General features: G+C 33.9%; 1 protein-coding gene across 3 annotated transcripts in view; it reads right to left on the reverse strand.

Moving 5' to 3' along the window:
* Positions 1 to 16,734, reverse strand: part of LOC145243928 (translation initiation factor eIF2B subunit delta-like) — a 74,109-nt gene that overhangs the window by 23,182 nt on the left and 34,193 nt on the right. For all 3 annotated transcript variants that reach the window (XM_080107052.1, XM_080107050.1, XM_080107051.1), the window contains exons 5-9: positions 16,388 to 16,417; positions 7,289 to 7,481; positions 3,321 to 3,432; positions 2,198 to 2,274; positions 770 to 872 (exon numbers count right to left, since the gene is read on the reverse strand). In XM_080107052.1, the coding sequence (XP_079963178.1) occupies positions 770 to 872; positions 2,198 to 2,274; positions 3,321 to 3,432; positions 7,289 to 7,481; positions 16,388 to 16,417 (515 nt within the window). The remainder of the gene's footprint in view (positions 1 to 769; positions 873 to 2,197; positions 2,275 to 3,320; positions 3,433 to 7,288; positions 7,482 to 16,387; positions 16,418 to 16,734) is intronic.

The raw sequence follows: 16,734 nt of genomic DNA on the forward strand, positions 1-16,734 counted from the left end.
AACAATTGATAGGATTTATACAAAAAAAATGTTTTTAAATATATATTTAAAAAGAAACAAAATTTTTTTTAAATATATATTTAAAAAGAAACAATTTTTTAAAAAATATATATTTAAAAAGGAACAATTTTTTAAAAAAATATATATTTAAAAAGAAACAAAATTTTTTTAAAAATATATATTTAAAAAGGAACAATATTTTTTTTAAAATATATATTTAAAAACAAAAATTTTTTTAAAAAATATATATTTAAAAAGGAACAAAATTTTTTTTTAAATATATATTTAAAAACAAAAATTTTTTTAAAAATATATATTTAAAAAGGAACAAAATTTTTTTTTAAATATATATTTAAAAACAAAATTTTTTTTAAAAATATATATTTAAAAAGAAACAAAACAAGTGAAGCGTGCATAGTTCCCCATGAACGAGGCATAAAAGAAAAAGACTAAGTTGAGCATTGCGCAACCCTTGCCTCCAAATTACATGCGCAGCTGCCCCTATGGAGGGTATCCTTTATCTTTCAAGACTGAAAGGAGGCATTGGCTATAGATATCTATGACATCATACTAAGCAGCAGCAGCTAAACTGAAGTTTTAACACTGTAAAGATAAAAATCATGATTTTTGTAATAAAATTTGTTGGTAAGTTGGGAAATAACAAAAAAAAATAAATAAATAAAAACTATCGTGTCAGCATTTTTTGCAGCAAGGGTTCATTAGTAGATTAGCATGAAAAAAACAGTAAAATTAAAAAAGTAGTTTATACCTGTGATTCAGGAGTATTTCGGCTCATATTGGTAATATTCCATCTAAGATGTCGGAAAGCATTCTCCATGCTGACAGAGAGACGCCGGCATTTGTCTAAAACCCTAGCCAAAAAAAAAAAAAACATTAAAAACTAAACAAGTTTATTACATGACATTTTTAATGATCTCTGTATTATATCCATTTATATATTGTAATTTTGTATCTTTATACAGCTATTTATTTTGCATTTTCTTATTTTTTGCTAGCTGGCGATGGAGCATTCTACTGGATGCCAGACATTCACCCGCAATTACAAAATTATTGGAATGATGGCGATCTTCTTAAGATTCCAGTTTCTTTTCATGTCATACATAAGTCCTGGGTATTTTGTTATCTCTCAACTCTGTTTAATCCAGCATCACTTCTAAGATTGTTAAATTTAGACACTATAGGGAGATGTGTGCAAAACAGGAGTCTGCATTGGTTTTATCACATTAAAAGAATGGATGTTTTTGTACAACCTAGCCTCAACATTGCTTGACCAATCACCACCAAACTTGGTCAAAATATCAACCATATACTAAAAACTAACTTTATTTTTTGGATATCTAGACGAAAGGTTAAAGGAATAGAAAAGGTAAAAGTGATATATAAGCCCCACCTAGAGCACTGTCATAAATAATCTCGTCTGCTGCTTACTTAGCATTATGAAAAGCACTTTGTAAATAAACAAAACAAATCGCGAACTGTAAAAGGAGCGCTTAAATGTTTATATAAAAAAAAAAGCATTCCTTTGCGAGGGCCGATCCCATCGGCCAGAGGATAGAACTGCTGTCTATAAGTTAGATGGTTGAAGAACTGTGATGCAGCGAACAGTCTGCATGTAGATGATGGTATTTTTTAAAGGCGATGAACTTTTGACAACTCTATTTTCATTAACTGCAGATTTGACAACTATCGATTATTTGGAGTTTAACTTGGTTTGGCAATTCATCATGAAAAGACGGTCACCAAAGCAGCATTTGCAAATTATACAATCAATTTATAGAGAGAAATTGAATCTGTCAACTGGCCATGCTATTCATATGCGATTTAACTCAATTAGATTATTGAGGTGTGGGGATATGTAAAGTCCCATGTCTACATTGATAAACCAGGCACAACAGACCACTTGGAAGACAACATTCGATATGCTATTGCCAAAATACAGCCTGATTTAATGCATCATATTTGCAAAAATTGGACCTCTAGATTACGCCATAGTCATGGGAGTCACATGCCAAAAATTACTGTTTGATATAAACTACAGATCTTGTATAATAATATTTTTCTATGATTTATTTTAATTTAAAGTTTGCAGTCTCTAAAAAGAAAAAAAAAAATTATATATGTACGTATATATATATATATATATATATATATAAATAAACATTTATCTTTCTCTTACATGAGTTCTTCATGAAGCAGCTCACTAAAATCTCGGCACAAGTCTTTATCTGCTGGGGTGACATAATCGCTGACCAGCTGAAATTTAAGAATGTGAAGAAAAAGTTAATTTTTCAATTGGCAAAAAATATACACAATCTTATATGATAAAATTAGAAGAGTTCCATGAATTACATTAACAGCATGAAATCCAACAACTGAATTGTGGGTATCTACAGAAAGAGAAAAATTCATGGGAGTAAACCTAAAAACTAAGCCTAGAGGGAAACATCCAGTCATCTGTATTTTACATTAATGCCTGAGCTATGAAAACATGTATGCTGCAAGACAAAAAATTAAAATATGAACCAATAGCTATTACAGTATGTATGCATATTCGTAATGCCAGTGTTTGACCGTCACTTGGCAAATTCCATTTTTTTTTTTTTAAATTTCACACTTTTGCATTGATTTTCCATGGCTAAAGCCCAAATATAAATTTTCGCATGGGTTCAAATACCTTATATATTAAGTTTCATGTCTGTAGACCAAAAACTGACAGAGGAGTTTGGTAGGCAAAATACTTTAAACAAATATATATATATATGCATACATAAATATACATAGAAAGAGGTTTGCGTTTACACAAACATTACGCAAGTATAAACTATGTGGAATATCTGCATGAATATAATTACACGTAATAGTTAACTAAAGATGATCATCCCATAAGAAAACCAAAAAAAAAAACTAACAGGGAATTAATTAAAATGAATGTTTAAAAGAATATGCAAATTAGCTAGATCTTTTGCAGATGAATTCAATTCTATGACCTATATATATAAGTTGTATTTATCAATACACAAAAAAAAAAAAATAAAAAAAATTTATAGGAGTATAGATTCGTCCCCCAGCAGAACCTTATAACTGGATATTAGGTGATTCACACTTTCTACTTTTGTGTGTCAGAACCTACACTTGTTGTCATTGCTGAGACCACTCATCTTCTTAAAAGTCTTGATCTTGAGCAGCTATTATAATCCTCTACTGTTCATAGTGGAACAACTCTCTTGTCCAAACACTTGCTTGGTAAAATACAAAAAAAATATTAAATAAATTAAAGATAATAATAATAATAATCTTACCCTTTTTAAAATGGTTAATAAACCAACACAACGCGCATTTGATCCACGAATAAAGCCGAGAGAACATTGCAAACCGAATTTCACAATGTCTGGATGGGAAGATTTTAAAATACTAAAAAAGAAAAGAAAATGATATTTCATATCAGATTGTTAATTAGTTGTAAATACTAGAAACTAAGAATAATACTTATAGAGAAAATTGGGTGCAACTTTACTAAAGTGTGTCATCCAACCCAATTGTGTATTTTCAAACCAAGACATTTCAGGGAAAAACATTACTACGTACTTATGGATTATGCGTCATGTTGAAATTAGTATGAATTCCAAAATTTATGAAACATCTAGCAGTAAACGTGCTAGAGCTAATTTTCTGGAAAAAAGCGTGTATAATTATCGAGAATAAGCAAGATGGCCGCCTAGAAAGTAGTTCTTCCCCTGATTTCAGGCATCTGATGGATTAATTTACAGTGAAATTGCAACTTTGAAAAATTCTGTTTTTACTTATAATTATTTTTCTACTGGACCATTTTTAGTAATTTTTAGAATTCATACTAATTTTGGCATGGCACATAAGTATATAATAATGTTTTTCCCTGAAATTCATTTTTTTGAAAACACACTATTGTAAAGAAGCACCGAAAATTGTAACAAATGCAGATATTACTTGTTCCAAAAAAAAAAAAAAAAACACCCACGTGTCCACATGTTTTATAGGGTTTAGCTGTTGAATAATGGAAAAAAAAATGGTAATGCTCAGTTAATTTTATGTTCAATGGTTATACAAACTAAGGCGAATTCTCACCGAGCATATGCAAATTAGATGATATTGGGCTGCATAGAAGCAAACTGTTTGAAGAAAGAGAGAGTTTGTTTTTGAGGAAGGTGAGCTTCACACACATGCTATTTTTTTTTTTTTTTTACATAGGCATATCCACTTAACAAGGCCCAGAGACCACTCGAGGATAAGGATTAATAGTGTACGGTAGTCAGTTGGACAATAAAGTAATCGTTAGTAATGGAAATTCGATAAATTTATTAACAAGTGGAATGGCTCAAGAACTTGTTTATATTGGACTTGAGGACAACTATATTGTAGTCAGCTGGAAAGCAGGAAAACAGAAGACAATTCCACAAGCGTGCAGTTCTAAGAAAGAAGCTTTGTTCATGGAATCTATGTTTAGGTTTGGGCACAGATAAAGAGTGGGGGGAATTATCGATAGTGCTTTCAGCTAGACGAGTGTTTCTTGTGAAAGTTTGGCGACGGGGGACCATAGATTGAAGCTCAGTCGAACACTTTCCATGAAAATAACGATAAAGCAGAGACAAACTCGCAACATCTCTTCTGTGAGATAGCGGTCGCAGCGAAGAGAAAAGGACATCTCCTACGAGGCTCCGAAGTCTATTTTGAACTCTATCAAGGCAGGACAAGTCCTTTCTAGCAGCTCCTGCTCAGATGTGGCAACAGTATTCCATCCTTGAACGTACTACATTGAGTTGTGATGTATTACTTTAAGTTGATAGAACACAGTGCAGTTAAGAGGTGCTGTGAATTATGGCCTCAGTGAAAAGGAGTACTGTCAATTTATTTAGAACATAAGATTTATCAAAAACAAAAACTGTTTAACATATTAATAAAGACTTTTTTTTGAACGTGGATGGGGAAAAGAATTTAATAAGAACTTTTTCCTTGACCATTAATGTCTATGCAGCATCCTTTGGTTTCACTGGCATCAATTCGTCCCAAACGCCACCATCCATTTGCTACTAGATACCATCCCTCAAACAGACCCTCCTTTCAAGATGTCTCCGATGGTTTGGTCACGCTCTGTACCAGCAACCAGATAACCTCATCCATATGACCATCAACCCAGCTCCACTTCAGGGTTGGAAGAAACGACGCAATGGTCAGCTGAAAACCTGGCTCAGCATGGTGAAGCACGATGCTGATCTGATCCTGTGTTCTCGCTTCAACCCAATGTGTCTGGATGGCATCTATACGAGATGCAGAGAATTCAGTTAAAGGAGCTGACTCAACTGACCTACGGTGAATGCTGATACAACAACAACAACAATAATAACTTGGATGAAATGTTCATGCGCTATATTTGTTTAGATGCAGGTGAATTTTGTAGCATTTATTTGCCATTTTTTAAAAGGAAAATATTTTGTGGAAAAAATAGAACTTTTGGTTGCCTGTTTTCAAATTCATAACAAATGAAAGAGAAAAGGAAATGCTGTCTTTTGGAATGTCATTAGTCGAGTTAAAATTATGAGGTTGTAAATGTTAAACATTATGGCTGTTATATATATATATATATATATATATATATATATATATATTACAGCCATAATGTTTCACATTTACAACCTCATAATCTTATATATATATATATATATAGTAATTTATAAAATACATATGGCGATTAAGCTACACTGAATATTCCGGGTTTCATCCACTCTAGGATTCTTCAGGCTAATGCGCAAATTTTGTGGTTGTCTGTCGTTTTTATATACGCAACTTCTATTGAGATTTTAGTTAGCTAATCAGCTTTCTAGTATCCACCGCGCTCTTCCTATCAGCCAATGGACATGCACTTATAGGACAAAGGCCCATTTGACATCTGGTTGACCTGATTCTTTGTGTGTGTTCTATTTAGCCTGGATATATAGTGTCTTACCTGTTTTAAATCTAGGTTAGGTTTTTTTTATGTTTATATATATATATATATATATATATAGTAATTTATAAAATATATATGGCGATTAAGCTACACTGAATATTCTGCGTTTCATCCAACTGAGGCGCATAAGCCTGACGAATCCTATAGTTGGATGAAACGCAGAATATTCAGTGTAGCTTAATCGCCATATATATTTTATAAATTACTAACTAGCTCTACCTACGTATTGAGCACTTTTGAAGTAAATACTTAAGTTTAGTTTGAAGTAGTTATATATATACACACACACACATACATATATATGTATGATAGTTTTTGTATATGTATGTTCATTTATTTTATTTATTTATTTGTTTATTTTCTTTTTCTTTTGTTAGTTTAAGTTATTTTGTATCTCTATCCTAGAGTAAATTTTATCCTATGAACAAAGTTGTTCGCTATTTCTCTCCTACAGTTTAATAGATGTTGGGGTTCTTTAAAGTACAGGATAGCAAATTTTTCATGAAGGCATAATCTACATGGGTCGTCTAGGTCTCTACAGGTGTTTGCTTGTCTCTCTCTCTCTCTCTCTCTATATATATATATATATATATATATATATATATATAGAGAGAGAGAGAGAGAGAGAGAGAGAGAGAGAGAGAAAGTATGTGAGAAAAGTGGAGGAGTGAAAGGTGGATGAAAACAAAATAGGTAAAGAAGGGAAAGTAAAAGTAGAAGGGAGACGAGGTTAAAGGAAAAGAATAGGGAGGAAGAGGAGAAAGGGTGTAAAAAGAGAAAGAAAAAGGAAAAGGTAAAGCAGAAAAAGAAAAATAGAGAGTAAAGAAGGGGAAGAGAAGGAGGGTAAATAAGAAGGAAAGGGTGTACATAGTATGAAAGGAGGTAGAAAAGTGGGGGGAAAAGAGGTGAAAGAAGGGAGGGAGGAAAGGGGTTAAAGACAGAGGGAAGGGAAAAAAGGTAAAACTGGTTAAAGATGGGCGACGGGAAAGGGATTAAAGACAGAAGGGGGAGAGGAAAAGAAATTAAAGACGGGGTAAGGAAAAGCGGTTCAAAACGAAGAGAAAAGGGGTTAAAGACGGGGACGAAAGGAGTTAAAGAAGAGGAAGGAAAGGGGTTAAAAAAAAGGAAGGAAAGGGGTTAAAAAAGAGGAAGGAAAGGGGTTAAAGAAGATGAGAGAGGAGGGAAGTAAAGAAAGACGGGAAGGAGAAAGGGAAGTGAAAAATAAGTGTGAGTAAAAATAGAAAGGTAAAATGAAGAACAAAAAAAAAAAAAAAAAAAATTACTTACGGAATAAGTTTAATAAGATAAGAATAAGTTAAATTAAGTTTTAAATGGCTGAACAATTCTACTTCTGGTGTCATCATTTTACAAATATCTTTTTCTGTAATTTCAGATGATGTGGTCACTTGAGAGGTTTTTTCTTTATCCTCGACTGTACCATTCACAGACTCTTCTTTCTTCTTTTTCTTTTTGCCATCAGCTAAAAAGAAAACATGGTAAAAATTAATCAGAGCACAATTTTTTTCATCGGTTAAGTTTCCATAGCAACAAAAGCATCACGAAAGTGTTCAGTAGCAAAAGATATGCATTCACAATTCCCCCTATATATTAAAAACCAAAAATGAAGAAAAATCTGTATGATGAATGTACCCATGAAATAACAAAAATATTTTATTTAATTATTCAAATTCTTTGGAGATCAGTAACAACAACTATACAAAAAGACGAGGATAATAGTTTGCAAATAAATAAATAAAGAAAAATATCATATTCCAAAAATCAGATAAATTGATCAAGTAATTTTATTTTATGAAGAAAATTATTTTTAAGCGATTAATGAGAATTTGGAGTTATTAAAACAAATCTAATAAGAATGAATTATTGTTGAGTTATCTCCCTTTGTTTCTTGAGATTTTTTTCAAAATGGCAGGCGAGATAGTCACTGCTTGGATACTCATAAAATTTGATTTTATTATTTAAAAATAAAACTACTTGATTAATTCACATGATTTTTTAGAATATGATATTTTTGTTTTGTCACAGGTATGTACATCATTCAGATTTTTCTTTATTTTTGTTTTATAATATACGGGGAATTCTGGACAAAAACCAAAAGTCTGAAAAAAATTGAGCAGACAATTCATGAATAATGATATGTGGAAAAAGGGTGAGAAAGATCATGTTTTAATGGCAAGTGCTCGACTGAACTCCAATCTATGGTCCCCTTCCTTGGCAAACTTTCACAAAAGACACCCGACTAGCTACAACCACTATATATAAATTTCCCCATCTCTCTATCTGTGCCTAAATCTAAATGCAGATTCCATAAACAAAGCTTCTTATCTAGAAGTGACCTCCTATGGAACACTGTTCCATTGGCCTGCTTCCCGATTGAATACAACATGGTAGCCTTCAAATCCAATGTAAACAAGTTCTTGTTGAACCATACGCATCAATAATCAAATTCTATCCAATTTACACCATTAACGATTACTAAACTACTACCTTACATTCATTAACCCTTATTGTTGAGTGGCCTTAAGACCTTGATAAGTGGTGATAACCAAGTAAAAAAAAAAAAAAAAAGGGAGGTGCATAAAAACAACCGTAAGAGAATGAAAACGAGAAAGAAAATAAAATGTAATAAATCCTCAGATGTACCTCTCCATCATACAGTATATCGATACTCTATGGCTGACTGGGATAGCTTCCGTACACTTATATCAGATCTACCTCTATGTTCCATGTTTAAAAAGGATGTGCCCTCTATAGTATTAGACCTGACAGAATGGTTAATTGTAGGTATAGACCGTTTCATGCCCTCGAAAAAATTCCAGCAAAAACCTAACAGCCAGCCGTGATTATCTCCAGAATGTGCTGCTGCCATTGCGTACAGAAATCACTTTTTCCATTGCTTCCAACGTAATAGATGTACGGAGACTAAAGCTGCTTTCAGGACTGTCAGCAACCACTATAAAAAAGTTATAAAGAATGCAAGAGAGTTATATGCTCAGTCCGTTAAGTCCAAAGTAGCTGAGCAGCGGCTTGGTTCTCACCAGTTTTGGCAAATAGCAAACAGAATCCTGAACAGAAACGTGTGCTCTATCCCAACTATCATCAATGGACCTGAGGTAATCTTGTCAGCATCAGACAAAGCAAAACTCTTTGCCAATAACTTTGCAGCTAATTCTACCCTTTGCGACCAAGGCCACCAACCTCCAATATTTCTTCCTGTATCAGAAAAAACGCTATGTGATATACAAATATCTGTACGTGATATTGCCAAGCTAATTAAATACCTTGATTCCAGTAAAGCAACTGGCCCTGATGGTATTCCAATTATTGTACTCAAAAAACTTCAACCAGAACTAGCGCCCATCCTTAAAAAACTGTTTAAACGTTGCCTTAAGGAGAATTGCTTCCAATCACCCTGGAAAATCTCATCAGTATTTAAGAATTCAGGTGATCGCTCATCTCTCTCTCAGTGCAGGCCAATAAGTCTTCTGTGTGTCAAGAGTAAGTTGCTGGAATCTGTGTTAAATAGAGAAGTAATTAACCATCTCAACAAAAATAACCTTCTTAGTGACACGCAATATGGTTTCCGTTCTGCTAGATCTACAGCAGATGTGCTTACAGTTATATCTCATAGGATTAGTGAATCTCTCGACGGAGGATTCCTTTATAGGGCAATTGCTCGACATATCAAAGGCCTTTGATAGAGTATGGCATAAAGGTTTACTTCACAAGATCTCCAGCTACAGTATAGCTGGAAATGTCTTTTCAATTATTAAATCATTTCTCTCTGATAGGTTCATAAGAGTAGTGGTTGATGGGCAGAAATCAGAAGCTCTCAGTATTAATGCTGGAGTCCCTCAGGGGTTCATCCTGATCCCAACTCTCTTCCTGATCTACATTAATGATCTTCCAAATCACATCCTTACATCATTCGTAGACATTTATGCTGATGACACTACCATCTATGGTAGCACACCTAAGACCGTAAACGACCAAGTTCTCTCTTCTTCTCTCTCCTCTGATCTTGAGCATATGGTACAATGGGAAAAGGAGTGGCTTGTTACTTTTAATGTATCTAAAACCAAGCTTTTATCTTTACATCATCAACGCTCTGATCTCCATCTGGCATCAATTGAAATGAATGGCTCTCGTCTTGGGGAGGCCTCATGTTTTGACAAGCTTCTGGGCTTGATTTTTACTCCTGACCTTAAGTGGAACACATACATTAAATCCGTTGCCAAAGCCGCTGGAAAAATGGTGGGATCCTTCTATCGATCCAGTAGATATCTTACTGCTGCAGCAATTCTCTATCTATATAAGAGCCAGGTACGTCCAAGGATAGAGTACTGTTGCCACATCTGGGCAGGAGCTGCTAGAAAGGAGTTATCCTGCCTTGATAGAGTTCAAAATAGACTTTGTAGCCTCGTAGGGGATGCCCTTTTCTCTTCCCTGCAACCTCTTTCTCACAGAAGAAATGTTACGAGTTTGCCTTATTGTTATTTAGTGTTTGGCTGAGCTCCAATCTATGCCCCCCCTCACCCAACTTTCACAAGAAACACCCATCTAGCAGAAATCACTATCAATAATTTTCCCCACTCTTTATCTGTACCTAAACCTAAACGTAGATTCCATGAGCAAAGCTTCTTTATTAGAACTACACGCCTATGGAATTGTCTTCCGTTTTCCTGCTTTCCAGCTGATTACAATATGGTTGTCTTCAAGTCTAACGTAAACAAGTTTTTGATGAGCCGTTCCATATAAGTTAACAAATTCACCAAATTTCCATTACTAACGATTACTATATTGTTCAATTTCTACTGTACACTCCTTAACCCTTATCCTCGAGTGGCCTCAAGGCCTTGATAAGTGGTGATGCCCATGTAAAAAAGAAAAAAAAAAAAAAAAAAAAGAGTAGAAAATATTTGTTCTGAAATCAACCAACACAATGTGTTATCCTTTATTTACCAATTAAATAACATTGAGTTTATATCTGAAATGAAAACTTTTTTTCTTTCAACTTACTAGCTAGCGTTGCTAGGTAAAAAAAAAACGGTTTATTCGTCTCGAAAAATATAGTGTTTACCAATGTATTTGAAAAATGCAAATGGCGGCATGCTTGCTGTTGAACACGGTAAGTTTGGGAAAACGAGTTTAAACAAAAAATTATGCAAAATACTGTTAGAAACTCACTCAATATATGTTACAGTGACATAGGCGGACATCTATTCGGTGGGTTTCTAATACTATTTTGCATAATTTGTTTGTTTGAACTCATTTTCCCAAACTTACCATGTTCAACAGCGAGCATGCCGCCATTTTTCTTTTTCAAATATATCGATAAACACTGTATGATTTTCAAACAGATTACACGTTTTAAAGTGAGTAAAACCATTAAAAACTTTTGCAGATAGGTAGAAGAGTAACTTATCTTGCCTTTGATAACATTTATTTGTTATATTGTTTTTTGACTACTTTTTCGGATCTATATGTATAGTAACACAAACTCAAAAAAAACATTGTTCGGCAAAGGGTTTAGTCACATACTCTTTAAGATAGACCAAATATCCTAAGTTATTACAATTTTTCTAAAAGTTGACCCTGTTTTGGAGTTTTGAAAGCATAAAACAGTCATCTTCATGTATGAAATTCAAACACGGAAATAACTCATAGGTTAAATGAAAACTTATTTCTGGTTTTTAACACAACTGATGTTGGTTAAACTAGCAATTAAATGTAAATTAAATTAAAAATAAATTTAATCAATTTTATATAATATTCGGAAATAGAATACTTAAAACAATTCTATTACAAATTTACATTAAAAATTTAACGTTAATTATTGAAACAGATTTTTTTAATGTAATATGCAAAATGAGATAACCTCTTGAGTGTTGATTCCTTTTGAATAAATAGTATATATAGAAATCATGCAGGAATAAAAGTATATAAGAGTTTGTTTTCGGTATTAAAATCTATTTGTGAACAAACAAGTGGACAGGAATACAACTTTATTATCATACAGCCTGTCTGTGAATGAATACATATATATATATATAGTCATCCCCATACAGTACTGTTTCGCTGTTTCACAGCTCATCAGTGCGGCTAGACAGGCAACTACCTCAAGCCAGGATTGAAACCCGACCGTTTGTACGGCAGTCAAGGCTCCTAACCATTACGCTATTGGCGGCTGCTTGAACGAGTAGTGAGTTTAACGATGTTTTGATATCGTCTGAAATACCTCCGCTCGATTTGTTTACACAAAGAACGTCGCTTATATGCTAATGGTAATTCACGTTTCACTTCTCAATATGCTCAACTCAAGGTGAGGAGCACTATAGTCATCCACATACAGTACTATATATATATATATATATATATAGTCATTCACAGCAGGCTGTTTTGCTGTATCACAGCTCTTCAGTGCGACTAGACTAGTAACTACCTCAAGCCAGGAATGAAACTCGACAGCCTATGCAACAGTATGCGCTTCTAACCAGTTACGCTATTTGACTGCTGCAAAGATTGGTATGTGAAATTACAATGATCAAACATTGTCCAAACGCCTAAGCTCCATTTGTTTACACAAACAGGCATGAATATGAACTTATTATAATAGAAGAGATGTCATAGGCCCTGTTAACTTTAAATAAATTCATAGGCAAGCACTAAATCTGCAGCATAAAATATTTCTTTCCAACAATCTGCACGAACTCATTGGACAACGCTTTTAATACATGTTGTCCAGGGTTTTATGAGTTGTTAGAAATGCTTCACGCTGATGATGTGGAAGATCTAATGTTAAAGATTTGGAAGAATGCAACGGAAAGTCAAGGTCTGAAAGTGAATGTTACTGAAGTCAAAAGGATCAATGGTTGCAGTTACGTTTCCGAATTTTTTAGATGAGGAATCGTTATTCGGTTTTATTTATGCATATATTATCTATTTATAATTAATAGTTTCCATATTGTACTAGGTCTACTTAGCAATTGATCGTCACCCATATGTGCTGCTTCTTTGAGGCGTCTCACTCTACACTGTACTTCTGTCTATAATTTTTTACTTTGTCCCATAAAGATCGATGGTTTCCCTTTGCCCTCTCCATATTTCGTCAGCTATACCAGATTTTTAAATATCTCCATGTTAGAATTTACAGCACATTAAGTGATAGCTTTAATATTAAAGTGGGAGTTTATCACGGTTCTGTACAACTGTAGAAGTATTGTCCAGGGCGCTTCATTTCCGTAAGAGATGCTGAACACTGAGGATTTAGTATTTGTTTGGGAAATGATGGAAAAACTTCTTGGAGGAATGCTATGGAAAGTAAAGGTCTGAGAGTGAATGGTACAGAGACTGAAGTGATGATCAGTGGTTTTAGGGTTGGAGAGCATTAAAAAAAGAACAAAATTCCCCTACTCAGTTTGTGGAAAAGGAGTCTGGCGCAATTCAATCTTTTGTGGCACTTGTAAGCATAAGGTACACAACAAGTGCATTGGAATTACTGGTCCGTTAAGAGATGGTGACCAATTTGAGTGCAAAAAGTGTAAGACAATGGAGACAGATGATAACTCAGATGTGGAGAAGGTTGGATAGAGACGCTATCGAGATTGTTCAGAAGGTTTGTTATCTCGGTAATACTATTGGAGCACAGGGAAGGGGCAGGTGCTGAACCCCCAACGAACATTCCTACTCAACTTATAAATAAAATAAAGCATAACATTACATTTCCCTTATATAAATGTCAAGTGTAATCATCGATTCCAAGATAATATCATAGATTCTTTGATCAAAACAAAATATATTTATTCAAGAGCCGTGAGTAATATAGGTTCAGTATATATTTTTATAGCCTATTTTCAAAACCCTAGGAAGATTTTTTTCTGTTTTTGTGAACTGTTATCTTCATTTTCATAGTTGTTGCTGTTTCACCAGGTTTTGGCAAAATCATCCTCTGGCCTTCTTCAGGTGATTAACTGCAACGGGATAGGAATGCTGCCCCAGTGATTACTGCCTTCCATAGTTGTTGTCTCACCATGTTTTGGCCAACTAATCCTCTGGCCTGCTCGGGTAGCAGGTTAGTAGATTAGTTGGCCAAAATATGGTGAAACAACTACAACTATGAAGATGAGGCTAACAGTCTGCAATAAGAATGGATGCACTCTAGAAAGAGTCTTTATTTTTGTTTTTGCTATTATCACCATTCTTAACAAATATTAATCTTAGAAAGAAATTTTACCATAAGAGTGAGAAAATTACTTTAAAAAATTATTACTCCTTGGAAATATTACTCTTTTCTTTTTTTGTTTAATGTTTTTGGTTTGTTTTACAACACAACAACCATCCATTACTCCTTTTACTAAGAAATTTTACAGTGAGAGTAAAAGAATTACTCTTTGAAAACATTACTCCTTGGCAGTGGTAACCATCTTTGTTTCTAGCACAATTGACCCTCACCTATCGCCTTCTAATATCTATTTTTTTTTTTACACATCAAGACCCAGAGGCCACTCAAGGATAAGGGTTAATATGTGTATTATAGTCATTGGGACAGTTGCATAATAATCGTTTGTAGCGGTAATTTGGTATAATTAGATCATTTACAAAACTTGTTTACGTTGGACTTGAAGACAATGATATTGTAGTCAGCTGGAAAGCAGAGCAGCAGAACAAAGTTCCACAAACAGGCAGTTCTAAGAAAGAAGCTTTGTTCATGGAATCCATATTTAGGTTTGGGTGGGGGAATTTATTGATAGTGATTTTGGCTAGACGAGTGTTTTTTTTTGTGAAGGATTGACGAGGGGGGGATCATAGATCGGAGCTCAATCAAACAATTGCTAAGAAAATAGCGATAAAGCAGGGACAGGCTCGCAACGTCTCTTCTGTAGGAAAGAGGTTGCAGAGAAGAGAAAAGAGCATCGCCTAAAATAAAAAGGCGTAAGGTTTCAGATCTTTAGAAGAACCAGAATAATGCAGTTGAGGATAAACTGACAGATACAAGAGCATCACATGACAACAATTACTTGGATCAAGCCTCTTTGACCTCCTGTCTAGCTGAAGTAAGGGCCAAAGTGGATTACAAACTGCTCAGCCACTAGGATCAACTCTAAATAATAAGTTACCACCTACAGCCTCTTTTGTCAATGAATTTGTCTTCACAAAAAGGAGTACAGAAGAAACGTCAATGGTATGGCCACATTGAGAGAATGGATGAGTATTTTGGTTAGTAGATGTAGCACAGTTGAAGTAGTAGGTTCAGTTCATAGGGAAAGGCCAAGGAAATATGGGAAAGAGGGATAACGTTTTAAAGTCAACTTCTATAGTCTTAAAAATGTTTTTAATACTAGAACAAAGAATACGTTTTTCTGCTAAAATGCATCATTAAGCATTTAAAAGTACATGTCCTTTACTTGATTTACGACCCTGAAGATGGCCATGGAAGGAATCAAAAGTACTAGGATACACAATGAGTACAGCATCTGCTAGTTCTAGTGCGAAATTTGAAAATTAATTAAGAAGTTATAAAGCAACTAGCCTGCATGCCCGGCGTTGCCCGGGTGTTTGAAGGTTGAGCAAAAAAAAAAAAAAAAAAAAAAAAAAAAAGTGGTAATAGGCAGGCAAGCTCGAACCCATACTGCGAAGGAGGAAAAGAATGTGAAAAAAAAAATCTGACGTCTTTGCTGTTGCATCCATCGCCAAACCGGAAGTGACATAGGTTTAAATTAAGGCTAGTCAATAAAAAAGAAGGGATGACTTTCGAAAATATCGGCGACAAAAGCGACCCCCTCTCTGTAGAAAAGTGCCCAGTTGAGGGTGAAGGAATTAATGTTTTTAGCCAACTTTTCGATATTTGTCGTCCGAAGTGTCAAGCTTCAAAACGATACCGATCTCATGAAAATCCATCACCTCTGTCAAAAGTTTTAGGCAGACATACATATATATATATATATACATACATACATACATTTAAACAGACAGGTGAGATTTATATTATAGATGTTTCTGAAAGTGGGCGGTACACACCCCTGGAGAGTGGTGCTTTGGTATCATGGGACAGTAATGCAAAAAGTGATAGTTTTTTTTTTTTTGGGGGGGGGGATAACTAAAAATATACACATACATATATACAGAGAGAAAATAGGCAAGCTTATGTACCATATCATTGTTTTTAAATGCATATTTTGTCTATAATATTGTTGTTTTCACTTCCAAAAATAGCTTACATGTGTTTTTGGAGTAGGGAGCGCTAGCAGTGTATTTTAGAAGCCAAGAAGGCACTGGCCTGAAAATGTTTGAGAAATCCTGTTATAAAGGATCAAAAAAGATAAGTAGACACAAGTTATCTCTATCATTTAATGAAATAAGTATTCATACCATCTGGAGCTGGTGTAGTTTTGGCAGGTACTGTAAAGAGAAAAGAAAAGTAATTACAGTCATTGATTATATATATATATATATATATATATAATAATTATAAGCAAAAAGAGACACATCTCACAAGATAAGTTATTAAAAACTTTGGGAGTTTGTAGTCAAACATTCTGTTGTACTCAATCAAATAACAAAAAGATGCTAAATAATTGTTCAATATTTTAAACAAATTTCAAAGGTTATTGATTGACAATGATGTTAGTAAAATTCTTAAAAACAGAATTGTATACAAATTAAAAACAATTCATCTCAACCTACAGTTGTTGTTGCCCATTATTCATTCATTTTGA

This window comes from Euprymna scolopes, chromosome 22 (assembly GCF_053919585.1).
Source record: "Euprymna scolopes isolate OS-2025 chromosome 22, ASM5391958v1, whole genome shotgun sequence".
Taxonomy (NCBI): domain Eukaryota; kingdom Metazoa; phylum Mollusca; class Cephalopoda; order Sepiida; family Sepiolidae; genus Euprymna; species Euprymna scolopes.